Source organism: Harpia harpyja, chromosome 17, assembly GCF_026419915.1.
Source record: "Harpia harpyja isolate bHarHar1 chromosome 17, bHarHar1 primary haplotype, whole genome shotgun sequence".
NCBI lineage: Eukaryota > Metazoa > Chordata > Aves > Accipitriformes > Accipitridae > Harpia > Harpia harpyja.
The window spans coordinates 20,005,777-20,021,119 of record NC_068956.1 but is presented as its reverse complement, the minus strand read 5'-3'; the positions used below and the strand labels follow the sequence as shown (position 1 = coordinate 20,021,119).

General features: G+C 41.0%; 1 protein-coding gene across 7 annotated transcripts in view; it reads right to left on the bottom strand.

Moving 5' to 3' along the window:
• Positions 1-2,890: 2,890 nt before the first annotated feature.
• The window catches only part of ELMOD1 (ELMO domain containing 1), a 60,612-nt gene continuing 48,159 nt past the window's right edge, over positions 2,891-15,343 (bottom strand). For 5 of the 7 annotated variants that reach the window (XM_052812835.1, XM_052812833.1, XM_052812838.1 and 2 more), the window contains 5 exons: positions 14,580-14,648; positions 14,257-14,280; positions 12,036-12,086; positions 10,388-10,521; positions 2,891-4,726 (listed from right to left, as the gene is read on the bottom strand). In XM_052812835.1, coding sequence (XP_052668795.1) covers positions 4,554-4,726; positions 10,388-10,521; positions 12,036-12,086; positions 14,257-14,280; positions 14,580-14,648 — 451 coding nt within the window. In that variant the 3' untranslated portion in view covers positions 2,891-4,553. The remainder of the gene's footprint in view (positions 4,727-10,387; positions 10,522-12,035; positions 12,087-14,256; positions 14,281-14,579; positions 14,649-15,343) is intronic. The other 2 variants (XM_052812831.1, XM_052812832.1) reach the window with 2 other exon arrangements.

Below are 15,343 nucleotides of genomic sequence, written 5' to 3'. Positions count from 1 at the left end.
TTGCTGAGCTACCAGCTGTGCTGATAAGTATTGATCCCATGCTCCCCTGTCTTGCTCACCTCCCTTGTTTCAGGCTGTAAGCTCTTTGGGGAATACACTACCTTTAGTTACATGTTTTTACAGTCCTTCAGTACAGTGGATACAGTGGAGCCCAGGTCTAGGAACACAGCAACACAAGTAACAAACCCTCTGCCCTTCCCCATAGTTCATTTTGAACTAAGCTGCTCTACCCAGTTCTTGCTTGGCGGTTTTAGAGCTAAATCTCTTTTTCTAATTATAGTTCTATATACAGAAGGACAGCGTCCTTTACTAGAATAAGTAGTGACCTGATTTCTATACGTGCTGCTCACAGGGGAAAGCACAAAGCCACTCCTGCTATATTCCTACATTATCTTGTAGAAAGACTCCTGTCTAATCTTTGGCAAGTCTTACAGAAAACCTGCACTGCCGCAAACTAAGGAAAACAATGAATAATTCATTTTCTTATCTGTTTCAGGATTGTTTTCTGCAAAACATCTATTTTAATAATTCATATGATTTTTAGCTGCACCATGCTGCAGGTGCAAGTGTACAGAGGAGAGCCATACTGTTTTTCTTGGTGTAGCCTAGAGGATTCATTAGTGCAAAATTCCAGATCTCATTGGACCAAATTCCAAGTGAGGAGTGAGAGGTGAAAATCAGGGTAGTTAGCAAGATTCAAAGCAGAACAGTTCTCTGAAAATCAGAGATTATGAAAGTCATTCACAGAGGAGTCTTCCTATGATGCCAAAATGGTCATATGTTGACAATGTCAAGATTGTCAAGAGCCAGCTGGGGGACAGAGGGAAGTATATACTGAGTTCCCCTATTTCCCAACAGTACTTGCCATACACATGAACTTAGCATTTATAGAATTGCACACAGTTACTCTTTCAGGCTGTAACCGATTTCTACCTCAGTCAGATCCGTCCAAGCAGCAGAGCTGCAGATTGAGGTTTCCTCTAGAGCTCGTGCAGGAATGACTCCAATCTGCAAGACCGCACCAATGGATAACCCTGCAATGCTGGTCGCCCCTGTGGAAGGGTCAAAAACCTCAGGTCACTTTATGACAAAAGTGGACAGGTCAGCAAATGAAATGTTAAAAGCTAACCACAGCCCATGAAGGGCAGGATTAAGAAGGAAATGATGATACCAGCTGCGTAAAGGAAACCAATGTGTGCATGGTGCTACCAGTGATTCTTTGGGTCAGTAGCAGCAGATCTGGGTTCATTAACCCAAGCATCAGCACTCTGTTCACATACATCCTGCTCCACCTAACAGCACTTATTTCAACTGGGAACATGCTGAAAATTCTCCACTTGCAGCAAAGTGCTTCAGCCAGCACTGCTAAGCCATGACCACCTGGCTGTGCCCCACAGGGCACACAGCAGATACAGGTGCTTTTAAAGATTGCTCTTGCATTAACAAGGACAATGAATTAATCTCCTTTACCCTCTACACGACAGGAAATTTTCCACTCCAGCTTCAGTGCTGGTCCAGGAAACAGCCAGGAGATACAATTCTCCAAGACAAACTGCATAGATAAGACGGACTTTGTTTGCGTCTAAAAATAGTACATAGAAATACCACCATCACCAGCATTTGAAAAAGTACCTTCCAAAAGAGCCAGTAAGAACCTCAGCAAAAATAATTCTCTCTTCCTAAGAGGAATAAAAAAGTTACAAGCCAAAAAGTGACAGGAAGCTGGAGCAGCACTCACTCTCCTCCCAGCTGTAATCAAAACCCCAGGCACAGATCCTGCCAGCACTCACAGCCCCAGCTCTACAGATGCTGGCAGAGCACCGAGGTTACTGAAGACAAATCTGTACCCACCTGTGCTGTTGAAGGAGCCCTGGCAACAATTTAAATTCACATTAGCTGGGATAAGGAAATGCTGTGCTATGGGAAGTGGCTAAATCTGTAACATTGAGAAATACAGACCACCCTTGTATAATTTTGCATACGGAATTAAAGACCCATAACACTACGTGGCCCTTTTTTCCAGCTTTAAGCAGACCAGGGTAAGTGTTTCTGCATTTTAAATCACATACAACCTGCCAATATCATGTTTTCATCAACTACATTTTTTTTTTCTCCTGTTTCTTTCATTTTCTCCACCCTAGGGAAAACAGCATCCAGTTTCTTACAGGTCAGTTTGGAGATGCATCAATGATAAGGTGTAAATTCTAATTTTTTAAAGAAAAGTTTAAGTTTGCATCATGGTAAGAGGCCATTCCTGGGGAGGAGGGAATGCAGTGCCAGGCAGGCATCCTCCCTCAGCAGCGCACAGCCAGTTTGGCAGTCACCAGGGTCATCCTCTCCCCCAGGTTTGACAAGGATTTTGAGAGCAAGGACATCACAGGCCAAAGCTGAAGCATGAGTGAGCAAGATGGTAAGATTGGTAGGCACCAGCATGCAGGGGCTCCACAGGAGGAGGAATTTCACACTTAGCTTCATTAAATCCATCTCCCTGCAAGACAGGAAAAACAATCACCCAAAGCAGCTAGATTATGGTGATACAATCTGACACTCAGCCAGATGACACTTTCTGATTTCATTTGAAGGTGACACCTTGAAACAAGGCACAACAACTGAGAGGATCACACCAATAAGAAGGTATCAGGGACCTTCATGCCTCCCTCCCCCCCAACTCCATGAACTCCAGTGCAGGGTATTAAAAATAAACCAGCATAGCCTAACAAATTGCAGAAGGTATTTAAGTCAGAGTGGGCCAGGGAAAGAGAGTGAGAGTCTAAGATTCCAACCAATAAAAACTGTTGCTAGAAACTTATTTTAGAAGCTTCAAGAGTGACACAAAGAAATCCTCAGTATCTGATGATTGTAAATAACCACTTTCCAAAATCAATAGGAGTAAGTTAAACATGCACAGTTTTTATTCCTTGTATTTTCATGCAAAATATGCAATAGTTAATATTTCCAGTTCCATATTTCTAAATTCATTGGAGAAGACTAATTATCACAACACCCATAGAGTTTTGCTGATTAACTGCAATGAGTGTAAGTTTCCAGCCCTGCACAGACATCCTGATCCCTATCTTATATTTTAGCAAAGAAATGAGAGGGCTTAAACCCAAGGAGGAGTTTCCCAAGAACTTTTACCACTCCTATTGCTTTATTTTTTACTTAAAGTAAAAAGTGGCCCAAGCTGTAACCACAAATGGTATAAAGAACCTGATCTGAGGAAGTTCAGATCACTCTTCAGACTAGGGAAATACCACAAAAACATCCCCTTTTACCTGATCTGTTAAATAGCTTTCATTTGTATTACTACGTATCTCCAAAATAAAACCCACAGTGCTTCAGTTTAGAATGACATATAGTTTATTCATATAATTCACAAGTAGTTGGACACTACTCAATTTAATCTCCATATGCAAGTGATTTACACAAACATATAATACTAAAATTGATTGCTTAGAAGGTAAAAAAATACCATGGGTATGAAATGCCATGGTAGATGCTGTTCAATATACTACACAATCTTAGTGTCAGACACTTTTACCCATTTATGTTTTTAGAAAAAGGCAGTTTGCCATTTTTAATTTTTTTTATAAGTAGTCTGGGAAACTCAAGTGGTCTTGCTCTAAACCTTCTAATCAATTATTTCTCCCAGTTCTTAGGAACTGAATTGACGACCAACACAACATTTTCAGTAGTTCAAAAAAATATATAGATTTTTGCTCCCCTGAATTCACCAAGCACAATGTGACCAAATCACGTTGCCTTCCAACATGCGACACAAAATACTAACCCCTGTATATTCAAAGGAATGTGCAGGAATTTAGACCATGCTTCAGCATGGGGGTGGTGGTGACAACAGCCTGATGATATAATTTTTGGTCCCTGCCAGTATCCAGTAGTTGTGAGTGTGTTTGCAGTTCACTGTGAATGTATTAGCATCACCAGACCATTTGGTATTCATGCAGCTGTGGAGTCTGATTGTAATTCTGCATAAACTCTTCTCACTGAAACTTGTATCTCATAAGCCTCACTAATTCTGCATTAAGCATATAATGGCTGCATGGAGAAAATTGGACTTTAAAGTGTGTGCCTGCACCAGATTAAATTACACACATTATTTTCTAGACGAGGTCCAAACATATATTTTGCTTGAAATGCCAGTAGTTACCTTAAAACATACCAAGAAGTTAAAAAGCTTTCACAATACAAGATCCAGCTACTTATTCCACACATACAAAAACACAGCTAGAGAAATACAATTCAGTTGTCAATGCTGAATTATGAGGAAGTCTAAAAAAATAGAAAAACTCTGATACATGGACATCAATTCAGAATGTAACATTGCATAATGCAGCAATATGAGCACCCATTTAAAATGAGAAATCCCCCAAAAGAGAAGCATAAGGGGATCTAGTACCTGTGACAAAAATAGATGAATACTGCACCAAAAACATGCATACAATCGGCATGGTCATTCAGTATGCTAGTGATGGTCTAAACAGTGATCTAACACAAGAGTGAGATAGTGTTTCCAAATAAAATCGAGTGAGTAACTACATATTGATTAAACTTTCTGATGCAGCAAAATGAGGGCACAGAGCCATCTCTGGGTTCTGGAGCTGTTTCAAGAGTCGCTTGTGAAATTTCTCTCTGACACGATTGAACTCCATTATGTCCAGTGGATCCTCTTCAAGCCAGAATTTGTGGAATTCATGCATTAAGTAGCCTATGAAATAACAAAAAAGAAGTAGAAGAAATAAATACAGTATGTAAAGATCACATACAAAATTAGAAAGAAACTTGCGGTAAACAATTAAGATTTACACAGAGTATCCTGGTCACTGAGGTCTGACACCTCACAACACTATGCAGGGACGAGACTAAACCCGTTCTGGACAAACCCCAAATTTGATGAATATCATACACTAACAGAAATTCTCACAAAAAAAAAAAAATACAAGAAGTCACTAGTTGTCTTGACATATGGTTACATGAACTAAAACATTAAACTAAAGAGTATAAAAGCAGGGGAAGATGCTACTGATGCTGTTCCACCAGCCTTTTGTTTATATTCAAGTTCTGCCTCACATATATTTCCTTACGGGAACATTGCTTACTCTCCACTAAAAAAGAGCGTACTCATAGGTAATGTAACAGTTACCATCACATCTTTCTGTATTAACACTTGCTCCTCATGCACAATTCTACCTTGTGTGTGCATGACCTTGCTGGAAATATTGTGTAACACTTATGCCTATGATCCTGAAAAGATGAATGATAAGGTGATATACAGAACCACTAGCTTTGGTAAGACATCCCTGTTATAGCAAGAAACTTGATTCCAAAGGGGGTTTAATATACAGGCTCTGATTAAGGCCTCTACCCTCTCAGTTCTGTGCCATCCTTGGACTCAGAGTTTCACTGACAGGAAAAACATTACATCCAGCACTGGGACTTCAATGAACTGGACCCAGTCTCTTGATCCCAACTACCACAGTAGATGAACCATTGAAGAAGTATAATCTTTCATCCTAACACAGCAAAATGTGCAAGTAAGTTTTCTGTATTCCAGAAAGTGAGGGTATTTGTTGTAAAAAAGGCTTAATTGCTTGTATCCATTTTTTTCTATTGTATGACAATTACAACACACATATTTCTAACTTAAATTTCTAGGTATATTTGCAGGCATATTTCCCCCCCCCATCATCAATTTGAGAAACTTCATTCAAAAGGTACTTTAAGTACATCTTCAAATCTCCACCATGTATTCCAACAGCCACAGGCTGTTTCATTCCAAGAGATGTTACTTTCAAAAAAAAAAAAAAACAAACCACAAACCACCTCAGTAAAACCCCTTTAAAAAAAAAAAAATCACTATATAAAATGTAAAACTTTGTTAGATCTTCACCCCCCAAAATCTAGATTTCCAAGAGGTACCTTCTGTACTTCAGCAGTGACTGTGTTGAGCATGCCACTGAACAATGCAGTTCCATGCATTGCTTGTACAGCCAGACAAGGCAACAGAGCCCAAGAGCAGTGGGCCAAATGCAATTCTGTTTCACGTGTGTCCCTGTAGCCTGAGGGAGCAGAAGTGTGCAGATGAGGTGACATGGTGGATCAGCATTTAGGAGGTCCATGCAGCACAACCATTGTGTTCCTCTACCAGCAACGCTGCCAGCTAGGCAATGTAATTTTGACTTTCCAGTTCAGTCAGGCAGACCGTAGGCATTTAATGCAGCCTAATGATGTCTGGGTTTGAAGGAAATTTGAAGGAAACCTAGGATGTCTGTGGTAGGGAGAGGACAGAGCATAACAGCATAAGAGAGGAGAGAGTGTAAGAGAGCATAAGAGCAGGGATTTGTCAGACTCAAACAGATAATCTCTGGATGAATTGCCCTTGCTCCAGGAAAGTTTGTCTGTTGATGCTTTCTCTACACTAAAGTCCATTTGATAACCTCAAGCTTTTCCTAGGATGGCAGGCAGACCATGTAGGAACATCCACCACCTTTACTGGCCCATTACTACACCAGAGACCCATGCAAGTTTTATCATGCTTCATAACTCATACGTGCATGGGCTGTAGATGGAAGAGGTGTCAAAATCAGCTCTCCCTCCAGTGTTATGACGGACTGGCCATGCTGGTCAGCAAGCATACTGGTCCTGGGGCACTGTCCCAGGCTTAGCCACAGCAGAACAGTCCCTCCTGCAGCCAAGACTTTGGCAATGGCAAGACAACACTGTAAATGTACAGAAATATGTCTCTTCCTCCCCCAAATTCAGTGGTGAGGCATTTTAGACATGGCAAGAAACCAGAACCAAGAATAGGATATAGAATCACGGAATCGTTTAGGTTGGAAAAGACCTTTAAGATCATCAAGTCCAACTGTTAACCTAGCACTGCCAAGTCCCACTAAACCATGTCCCCAAGTGCCACATCTACACATCTTTTAAATACCTCCAGGGATGGTGACTCAAGAACTTCCCTGCGCAGCCTGTTCCAATGTTTGACAACCCTTTCAGTGAAGAAATTTTTCCTAGTATCCAATCTAAACCTCCCCTAGTGCAACTTGAGGCCATTTCCTCTTGTCCTATGACTTGTTACTTGGGAGAAGAGACCAACCCCCACCTCGCTACAACCTCCTTTCAGGTTGTTGTAGAGTGATAAGGTCTGCCCTCAGCCTCCTTTTCTCCAGGCTAAACAACCCCAGTTCCCTCAGCCACTCCTTATAAGACTTGTGCTCCAGGCCCCTCACCAGCTTCGTTGCCCTTCTCTGGACACGCTCCAGCAACTCAATGTCTTTCTTGTAGTGAGGGGTCCAAAACTGAACACAGTACTTGAGATGCGGCCTCACCAGTGCCGAGTACAGGGGGATGATCACTTCCCTAGTCCTGCTGGCCACACTTCTTCTGGTACAAGCCAGGATGCCGTTGGCCTTCTTGGCCACCTGGGCACATTGCTGGCTCATATTCAGCTGGCTGTCGATCAACACCCCCAGGTCCTTTTCCTCCAGGCAGCTTTCTAGCCACTCTTCCCCAAGCCTGTAACATTGCATGGGGTTGTTGTGACACAAGTGCAGGACCCACCACTTGGCCTTGTTGAACTTCATACAGCTGGCCTCAGCCCATCAATCCAGGCTGTCCAGATCCCTCTGTGGAGCCTTCCTACCCTCAAGCAGACCAACACTCCTGCCCAACTTGGTGTCATCTGCAAACTTACTGAGGGTGCACTTGATCCCCTTGTCCAGATCGTTGATAAAGATACTAAACCAGAACTGGTCCCAATACTGAGCCCTGGGGAACACCACTGGTGACCAGCCACCAACTGGATTTAACTCCATTCACCACCACTCTCTGGGCCCGGCCATCCAGCCAGTTTTTTACCCAGCAGAGTACACTTGTCCAAGCCATTAGCAGCCATTTTTTTTCCAGGAGAATGCTGTGGGAAACAGTGTCAAAGGCTTTACTAAAGTTCAGGTAAACAACACCCACAGCCTTTTCCTCATCCACTAAGTGGGTCACCTTGTCACAGAAGGAGATCAAGTTAGTCAAGCAGCACCTGCCTTTCATAAACCCATGTTGACTGGGCCTGATCACCTGGTTGTCCTGTACATGGCATGTGATGGCACTCAAAACGCTCTGCTCCATAACCCTCCCCAGCACTGAGGTCAGACTGACAGGCCTGTAGTTCCCCGGATGCTCCTTCTGGCCCTTCTTGTTGATGGGCATCACATTTGCTAACTTCCAGTCAACTGGGACTTCCCTGGTTAGCCAGGGCTGCTGGTAAATGATGGACAGTGGCTTGGTGAGCACTTCCACCAGCTCCCTTGGTATCTTTGGGTGGATCCCATCTGGCCCCATAGACTTGTGTGTGTCTAAGTGGTGTAGCAGGTCACTCACCATTTCCCCTTGGATTATGGGGGCTTCATTCTGCTCCCCATCCCTGTCTTCCAGCTCAGGGGGCTGGGTACCCAAAGAACAACTGTTCTTACTATTAAAGACTGAGGCAAAAAAGGCATTGAGTACCTCAGCCTTTTCCTCATCCTTTGTCACTATGTTTCTCCCTGCATCCCATAAAGGATGGAGATTCTCCTTAGCCCTCTTTTTGTTGCTAATGTATTTACAGAAACATTTTTTATTGTCTTTTATGGCAGTAGCCAGATTGAGTTCTAGCTGGGCTTCGACCCTTCTAATTTTCTCCCTGCATAACCTCACAACATCCTTGTAGATCTCCTGAGTTGCCTACCCCTTCTTCCAAAGGTCATAAACTCTCCTTTTTTTCCTGAGTTCCAGCCAAAGTTCTCTGTTCAGCCAGGCTGGTCTTCTTTCCTGCCAGCTTGTCTTTTGGCACATGGGGTCAGCCTGCTCCTCACCTTTAAGATTTCCTTCTTGAAGAATGTCCAGCCTTCCTGGACTCCTTTGCCCTTTAGGACTGTCTCTCAGGGGTCTCTGTCAACCAGTCGCCTAAACAGGCCAAAGTCTGCCCTCCAGAAGTCCAAGGTGACCGTTCTACTAACTCCCCTCCTTACTTCTCTGAGAATTGAAAACTCTATCATTTTGTGATTGCTATGCCCAAGACGGCCTCCAACCATCACATCACCCACAAGTTCTTCACAGTTCACAAAAAACAGGTCCAGCGGGGCGCCTTCCCTAGTTGGCTCACTCACCAGCTGTGTCAGGCAGTTATCTGCCACACACTCCAGGAACCTCATAGGCTGTTTCTGCTGTATTGGATTTCCAGCAGACATCTGGTAAGTTGAAGTCCCCCATGAGAACAAGGGCTAGTGATCATGAAATATGGGAGCCAAGCCAATCATACTAGACATAACTGTTCACAAGGCCATGGGCACATCAGGAATGTGGTGAAAAGACAGAGTAACCCTTCCAATGAAAAGATGACCTGAAGATACATAAGTGGATATTTAGGTAAATACTTATTTGTCTTTTTTTTTTTAATCAATCCAAGCACCACGAAAAGACAAAAGCCTAGCAGCTAAACTGCCCAGAGTTCCTACCAGGTAGCCTATCCAGAGCAGCAGCCCAGAAACCATTGCAAAAGGGAGAGCCCTGCTACAGTATGATATCTGCCCACATAAGATTTTGGGTGAATGAGTCTTATTAAATAGCATCCTTGTTCTGAAAAACGTATACTATTTAATAATGAGAGAAATGCACATGACACTAATATTTGTCATTTATCCAGTTGAGCAATAATTAGTTATTGTAGCTGCAAACTAAAAAATCTGTTACCTAAATAGCCAGACAAAAAAAACCCAAAACAAACAAAACAAAACCTTTGCAATTGTCATAAATGTGGAAAACAGTGTGTCTTGACTTCTTGTTATCAGTTTCTTGCCTATATATTGAAAAAAATTAGAAGTGTTTTTCCATGGTGCAAGGATGCATAGCAGGTCTGTGCTGTAGAAAGGATCCTCGAATACAGTGGAAAAGGCTGGGAAAACATTATTTTGAGCGGGGACAACTCTACTGAAGGGTGGAGGGTAACACCTGAATGTAGATGCAAATATCTTAAGACAGTTTGATTTATGGGGAAGCAATCTCCAGAAGCTCTTTCAAGTACTTTTAGTTTCTTATTATTGTTATTTAAAACCAGTCTAAGAAGATAGGAAGGCCACTTGTTCAGGCACTTGGTGGTTTTTTGTTTGGATTTACTGGAGGTTTGTTTTGTTTTGTTTGTTTTACCCCTTGGTTTGGTAGTGGCATCCATCACAAGAACTGAATCTAAGCATCCTAAAGACAGGATAGCAAGACTAGCATGATAGTCTCTGTGCTGTGTCAGCAGATTTTTTTGTTTGTTTTTAAAAAAAGCATATGGGTAGTACAAAAGTGTTAGCAGGAGTACAAGTTATGTATTTCCCCTGCCACTTACAGAACGTCTGCTGAAAGTGAGTTAGTGTTGGTGCTTCTGGAGCAACATTGTAGAAATGGGTCTTCAGAGCTCCACTCACAAGCAGGTTGTATGCGAGGTCTGTTATGTTAATGCCCACGATAGCAAAAGAATAGCTGTAAGAAAAAAAAAAAAGCAGCAACATTTGTGGAGAGTTTGTCTTCTTTCAGCACACTGTAAGAAACACTGATGACACTGACACTGCAGGTTTTGTGTGCTACTGAGGTGTATTAATTCACTCCTTCTTGAGCTTCCAAGGTAGGGGGATGGAAAACAAGACAGACATGTATCCTGCCTGCTTTGTACACTCTAGTGGCAGTGTTTCCCTTGTGAAACATATGGTCACAGTAAAAACAGGAGTTTCATCACTGTGATAGCATTTTTAGTGGAGCAGCACAGATTCATTCCTACAGAATAAGAACAAGCCCAGGCATCCCTGTGCTCCTGCACCCGCCTCTGACACAGGGCAAGCACTCCACATGGTGACTGTGTCTGCAGGGTGACCCATCATTTGCTATTTTAACCCATCTACCCCACTGGAATTTATTACCCACAGTAAGGAACATCAGGTTTCAACAATCAGTCCTATAAAGACATTCATATGGCTAAAAAGCCTCTGAAAAAGATCCAGCTGAGTCACCTTCAATTTCTTCCTAACAGAACTAGATACACAGGCCAGAAAACAGGCAAAAAACCCTAAATCAGAGCATGCTCGAAACAGAAATAAGAAAATCAGACCCATAAAGCAAACTCCTGTCCTGCTAAGGGATATAGACAAGGGAAGTATATTTAGGCACAACAGAACTCAGAAATTGGAAGTTATTTATTAATTTGTGAGCCTGTTGAATAAAGAACTTGACATTTCCGGCAGTCACTATTTCCCAAGAAAACATATAATATCCCACACTGACATTTAGTGATAAAAGCAAACTTGTTTAGTTATTCAGTGATTTTTTTCCCCCCTCCTCTAAAACACAGCTGTCTTGTAGAATGTCTTGGGTATTTTTTCCAACTATATCAAGTAAACCAAAATACTTTCCTTTTCTTTAACTTTTGATAATATTTCAGGAGAAAAAAATAATAAACAATAGTTCAGAAGTTAACTGCAACATGAGGCCTAATGGCAAGTTTCACAGAAAAATGAAATATGGGCATTAAAATGTTGTATTACAGATTTTCAGATATACTCAGAAGGAACATCCAGTTCCATACTTATGAATAATGCAGCTCTACCAAACCCACTGCTTAAGAAAAAAAAACCTCACTACTATTTCTTCCCTATTATACTTTCCAGAAAGCAGATCAGAACCTGGCTCTGACAGTAAGAAGTGAGACTTGATCACATTATGTGTTAAGAAGAATTAAACAGCTATTCATCACTGCACTATTCATAGCATACAGAGAAAGCTTCTCCTTGCTACGTTTTTGTGTTATTTTTCCTAATCCTTACTTCAAACTGTTTCCTGTAATCTTTGATCAAAACCAAGGTGTGGTTAAGACAATACATGTTAGTATGTACACTGAAATTTCCTTTAAAAAGTAACCAGGAAACACCTTTTTCCCCTCAAATATACAGCATCATTGTTAACTGTCGTGTTTGTGGCAACCTTAAAAAGATTTTTAAACTTACCCGATTGCCTTATCAAGCTTTTTCTTCTCCCATTCGGCTTTGCTGAATTGGCTGAAGGGGAAAAAAAAATTAAAATCCAGATGTTGCTATGAATTACTAACTGACAAATATTTTCTTTCAATTGCTTTGATATGATAACCTTGACTGAACATGGTATTTTACCTCCATCGATGTGGCTAGTCACATTTAACTCCGCTTCTGACTGAATGGATTGGCACAAAAAGACTTGAAATGGGTAACTGGCTTTATAGCCTTGCTGATAAACTTCTCATCATTACAAAGTATGCTCCTATGTCAATGCTCTCAGTAAAAAACAGTTATTTTCTGTATTGGCCACAAAGATGTTCCACTTCAATTAAGTCTGAGCTATACAAAAATTGGAAAATATTACATTTCTTTTAACTAATCAAAGATGTGTTTAGCCTTTTGTGTTTTCAAAGATATACATGACACTCGTCACTGGAGGCATGATTCACCTGAGGCAGCAAACATGAAAAATACTCCTCTGATAGAAAGTTTTTATATCCAGACAAATTAGAAACCACTCAACAGCCAAAAATAAGGAACAGTGTTTCCTATTATTTGGCACAATAATGCAGAGCTTTTCAAGGACACAAAAGGTCCCTCCCTTAAAAAAAAATTCATTAGGGAACAGATTGATTTTAGACTAAATTTGTGCTGTTCAACAACATTTTCATTTAAGAGAGCTGTGTGATGCAACCAGTCAGCTGGTCCCACTAACCAGGTTTTAATCTGCTCAAATGGAGCAAGTTTAGCAGAAATCATTGCCTGCATTTATCAGCAGCTAAAAGCAGGCACAGAACCAACCCTAATCAGTGGACTACAACTTAGACATGCCTGTGGGAGTTTTGCCTTGGTAAGGCAGATCAGAGTTTGCAGGCTTTAGAAACCAAATTATAGACAGCTATGTGTGATAGCATTGTTCTTGGACTATACTTGAACTACAAGAAGTGTATATTACATTAAAAACAATCCCCTGAGCTTCATGTAAATATAGTATTTAAAAATTTTTGCCATTAAGTATTTAAGATGCTAATCGGCTCATACCCATCCTGATCTGAGTGTTACCAGGTGGCATGCATGAGGACAAAACTTTACCTCCTAAATGGCTTAACACACAGGAATACATCAGTCTTCACCAATTCTCTAAAATCTTAACCATCTTTGTAGGCTGTGGCATAACATCAGTTTAAAAACCCCAGGCAAACAGTGAATAATAAAGGTGGCACATATAGTTTGTAGACAAGCAATACAGTTCAACAGAAATAGAAATTACATTGATCATGATCACAGTAGAAACCAGCATGGCTGCTAAACAACCACATCAGGAAGAACACCATAAGCACCACCAACAGCATCCATCTTCTACTGAATGGTCTTTCAAGGGATAGAAAGTGCACATGCTCACACAGCACTCCAAGATGGTCCTTGGTAATCAAACACGTAAATGAAGAACACTAATGTGTTCTAAGTGCATTTTGTCACAGAATTACTATTGGGAACTCAACCACAAAATACTGAGGAGATCAAAAGCTTCACAGGATGCAGTTGTGGATCTGCTATATGGATATCTAACATTACTGGCAGAAGAAGAAAGTCTTTTAAGGCAACTGATTACTATCTAACTGGCTAAAAGTGCCCCCCCCCCCCCCCGATTATGGAATAAATCTCCTAATCACAAATCATGCACAACACAAAATTTTTGCCACTTGAAGGTACCTGATCTCTCAACAGTCAGGACAATGGACTAGCCAGATTAGACCCATCATTAGTCAAGGTGGACAGAGTATGCGACTAAGTAAAGGGGCTCTTCAGCTGTACTAACAAGTCCTTGGCCTAGACTACTTTTTATTATCAAGTCAGTTACAGCTGTTGTGACCATAGTGGCACTGCTTAGACTTTTTTCCTTCAGGTAAAAGTCATCCAAAATTTGTTCGTTAAGCCTGGTACTAAATAGGTCTAAAATACAGTGTTTTAACTACATCAAGCAAGGTTGATTTCATTCTTTATATATAAGCATGCTCAGATGTACCCAGTGTTGCACCATCAGCTATGTTTGAGTTAACTTTAGAGAAAGGAATATAGAACTCTTGGTGTTGCAACAAAGACTTTCAGTTTATAACACGCCAAATTACAGTATGGTTTGATCTTTATTTACATGTGGGGTCTCATAAAACTAAGAGAAAAGAAAAAAAAATACCTTGGTTCCTTCTTAGTGACTTCCCTTCATTATGAAAAGACAAAAGAATTAAAAGAAAGGTAAATAAAAATACAAAATCACTTGAAATTAGAAGTATAAGTGAAAACATTTAACACTAAGTTTAACTATTTCTAAGATTCAGTATACAAGTTTGCCTCTTGATCAGTTTTTCAGGATCAGTACTTGAAGACAGATAGCATGTGGCAATACCCAACCATGTGCCCAACAAAGAAAAAAAACACAAAACCAAACAAACAGCCCCTTCCCCCAAACACCAGCCAGCACAGTGCTCTCAAGTTATTTTTTCTGATCTCAAGCATTACCTGTATTTAGGCTGAAGAGAATCAGAGAGAACTTGCTGAGCTATCTCAGTGTCCCATTCAGCAAAATACCTGCAGATATATATGTTTAGGGTGAATTGTTAAAGAAACGCAACAACAACAACAGGCATCTTAAGGCATACTAAGCTGCCCATACACACCCTTTTAAAGGTCTCTACATGTGCTATGCAATGAGCAGCATTTAACATGTTAAATTCATTAAACTGCTACTTAGACCCCCAACATGAAAGTTAAAAGCAGCCTCAAATTACAAGTGCAATCCTATAAGCACTTGGTGAACATAAGTTACCAGAGTCCCCTTTCTACCCACCCTACAGAAAGTCAGTTGCTTATTACTAGAGCGTGTTGGCTGCTGAGCTCAAGAGAAAGCAGTTCAGGCTTCTTGATCTGGCAGATTCATTAAGCAAGATAAGAGTCATCACAGGAAACAAAATACATGGTAAGATTCATCTCCAACGGAAGTTCAAAGCCAGAGTCAAGAGTCCAGATCCTCAACTGAGCTTTGATAGAGAACGACATATGGACAGTGGATGATTCATGTCCTTCAATCTGTAAAAGCAGAAAATATTTCTTTTTCCCCCTCACAGGGAGAGGTTATTTTACCAAATGTTTCTGAGTTATGTAACTATCTGCAGTAGATACAAGGGCTGGAGGAAATAACAAGCATTGACCGATTTCCAAATTACCAGACAGATATGGTACCAACACCTGGTATGCATGAGGCGGAAGGGAAAGTGATGTAAACT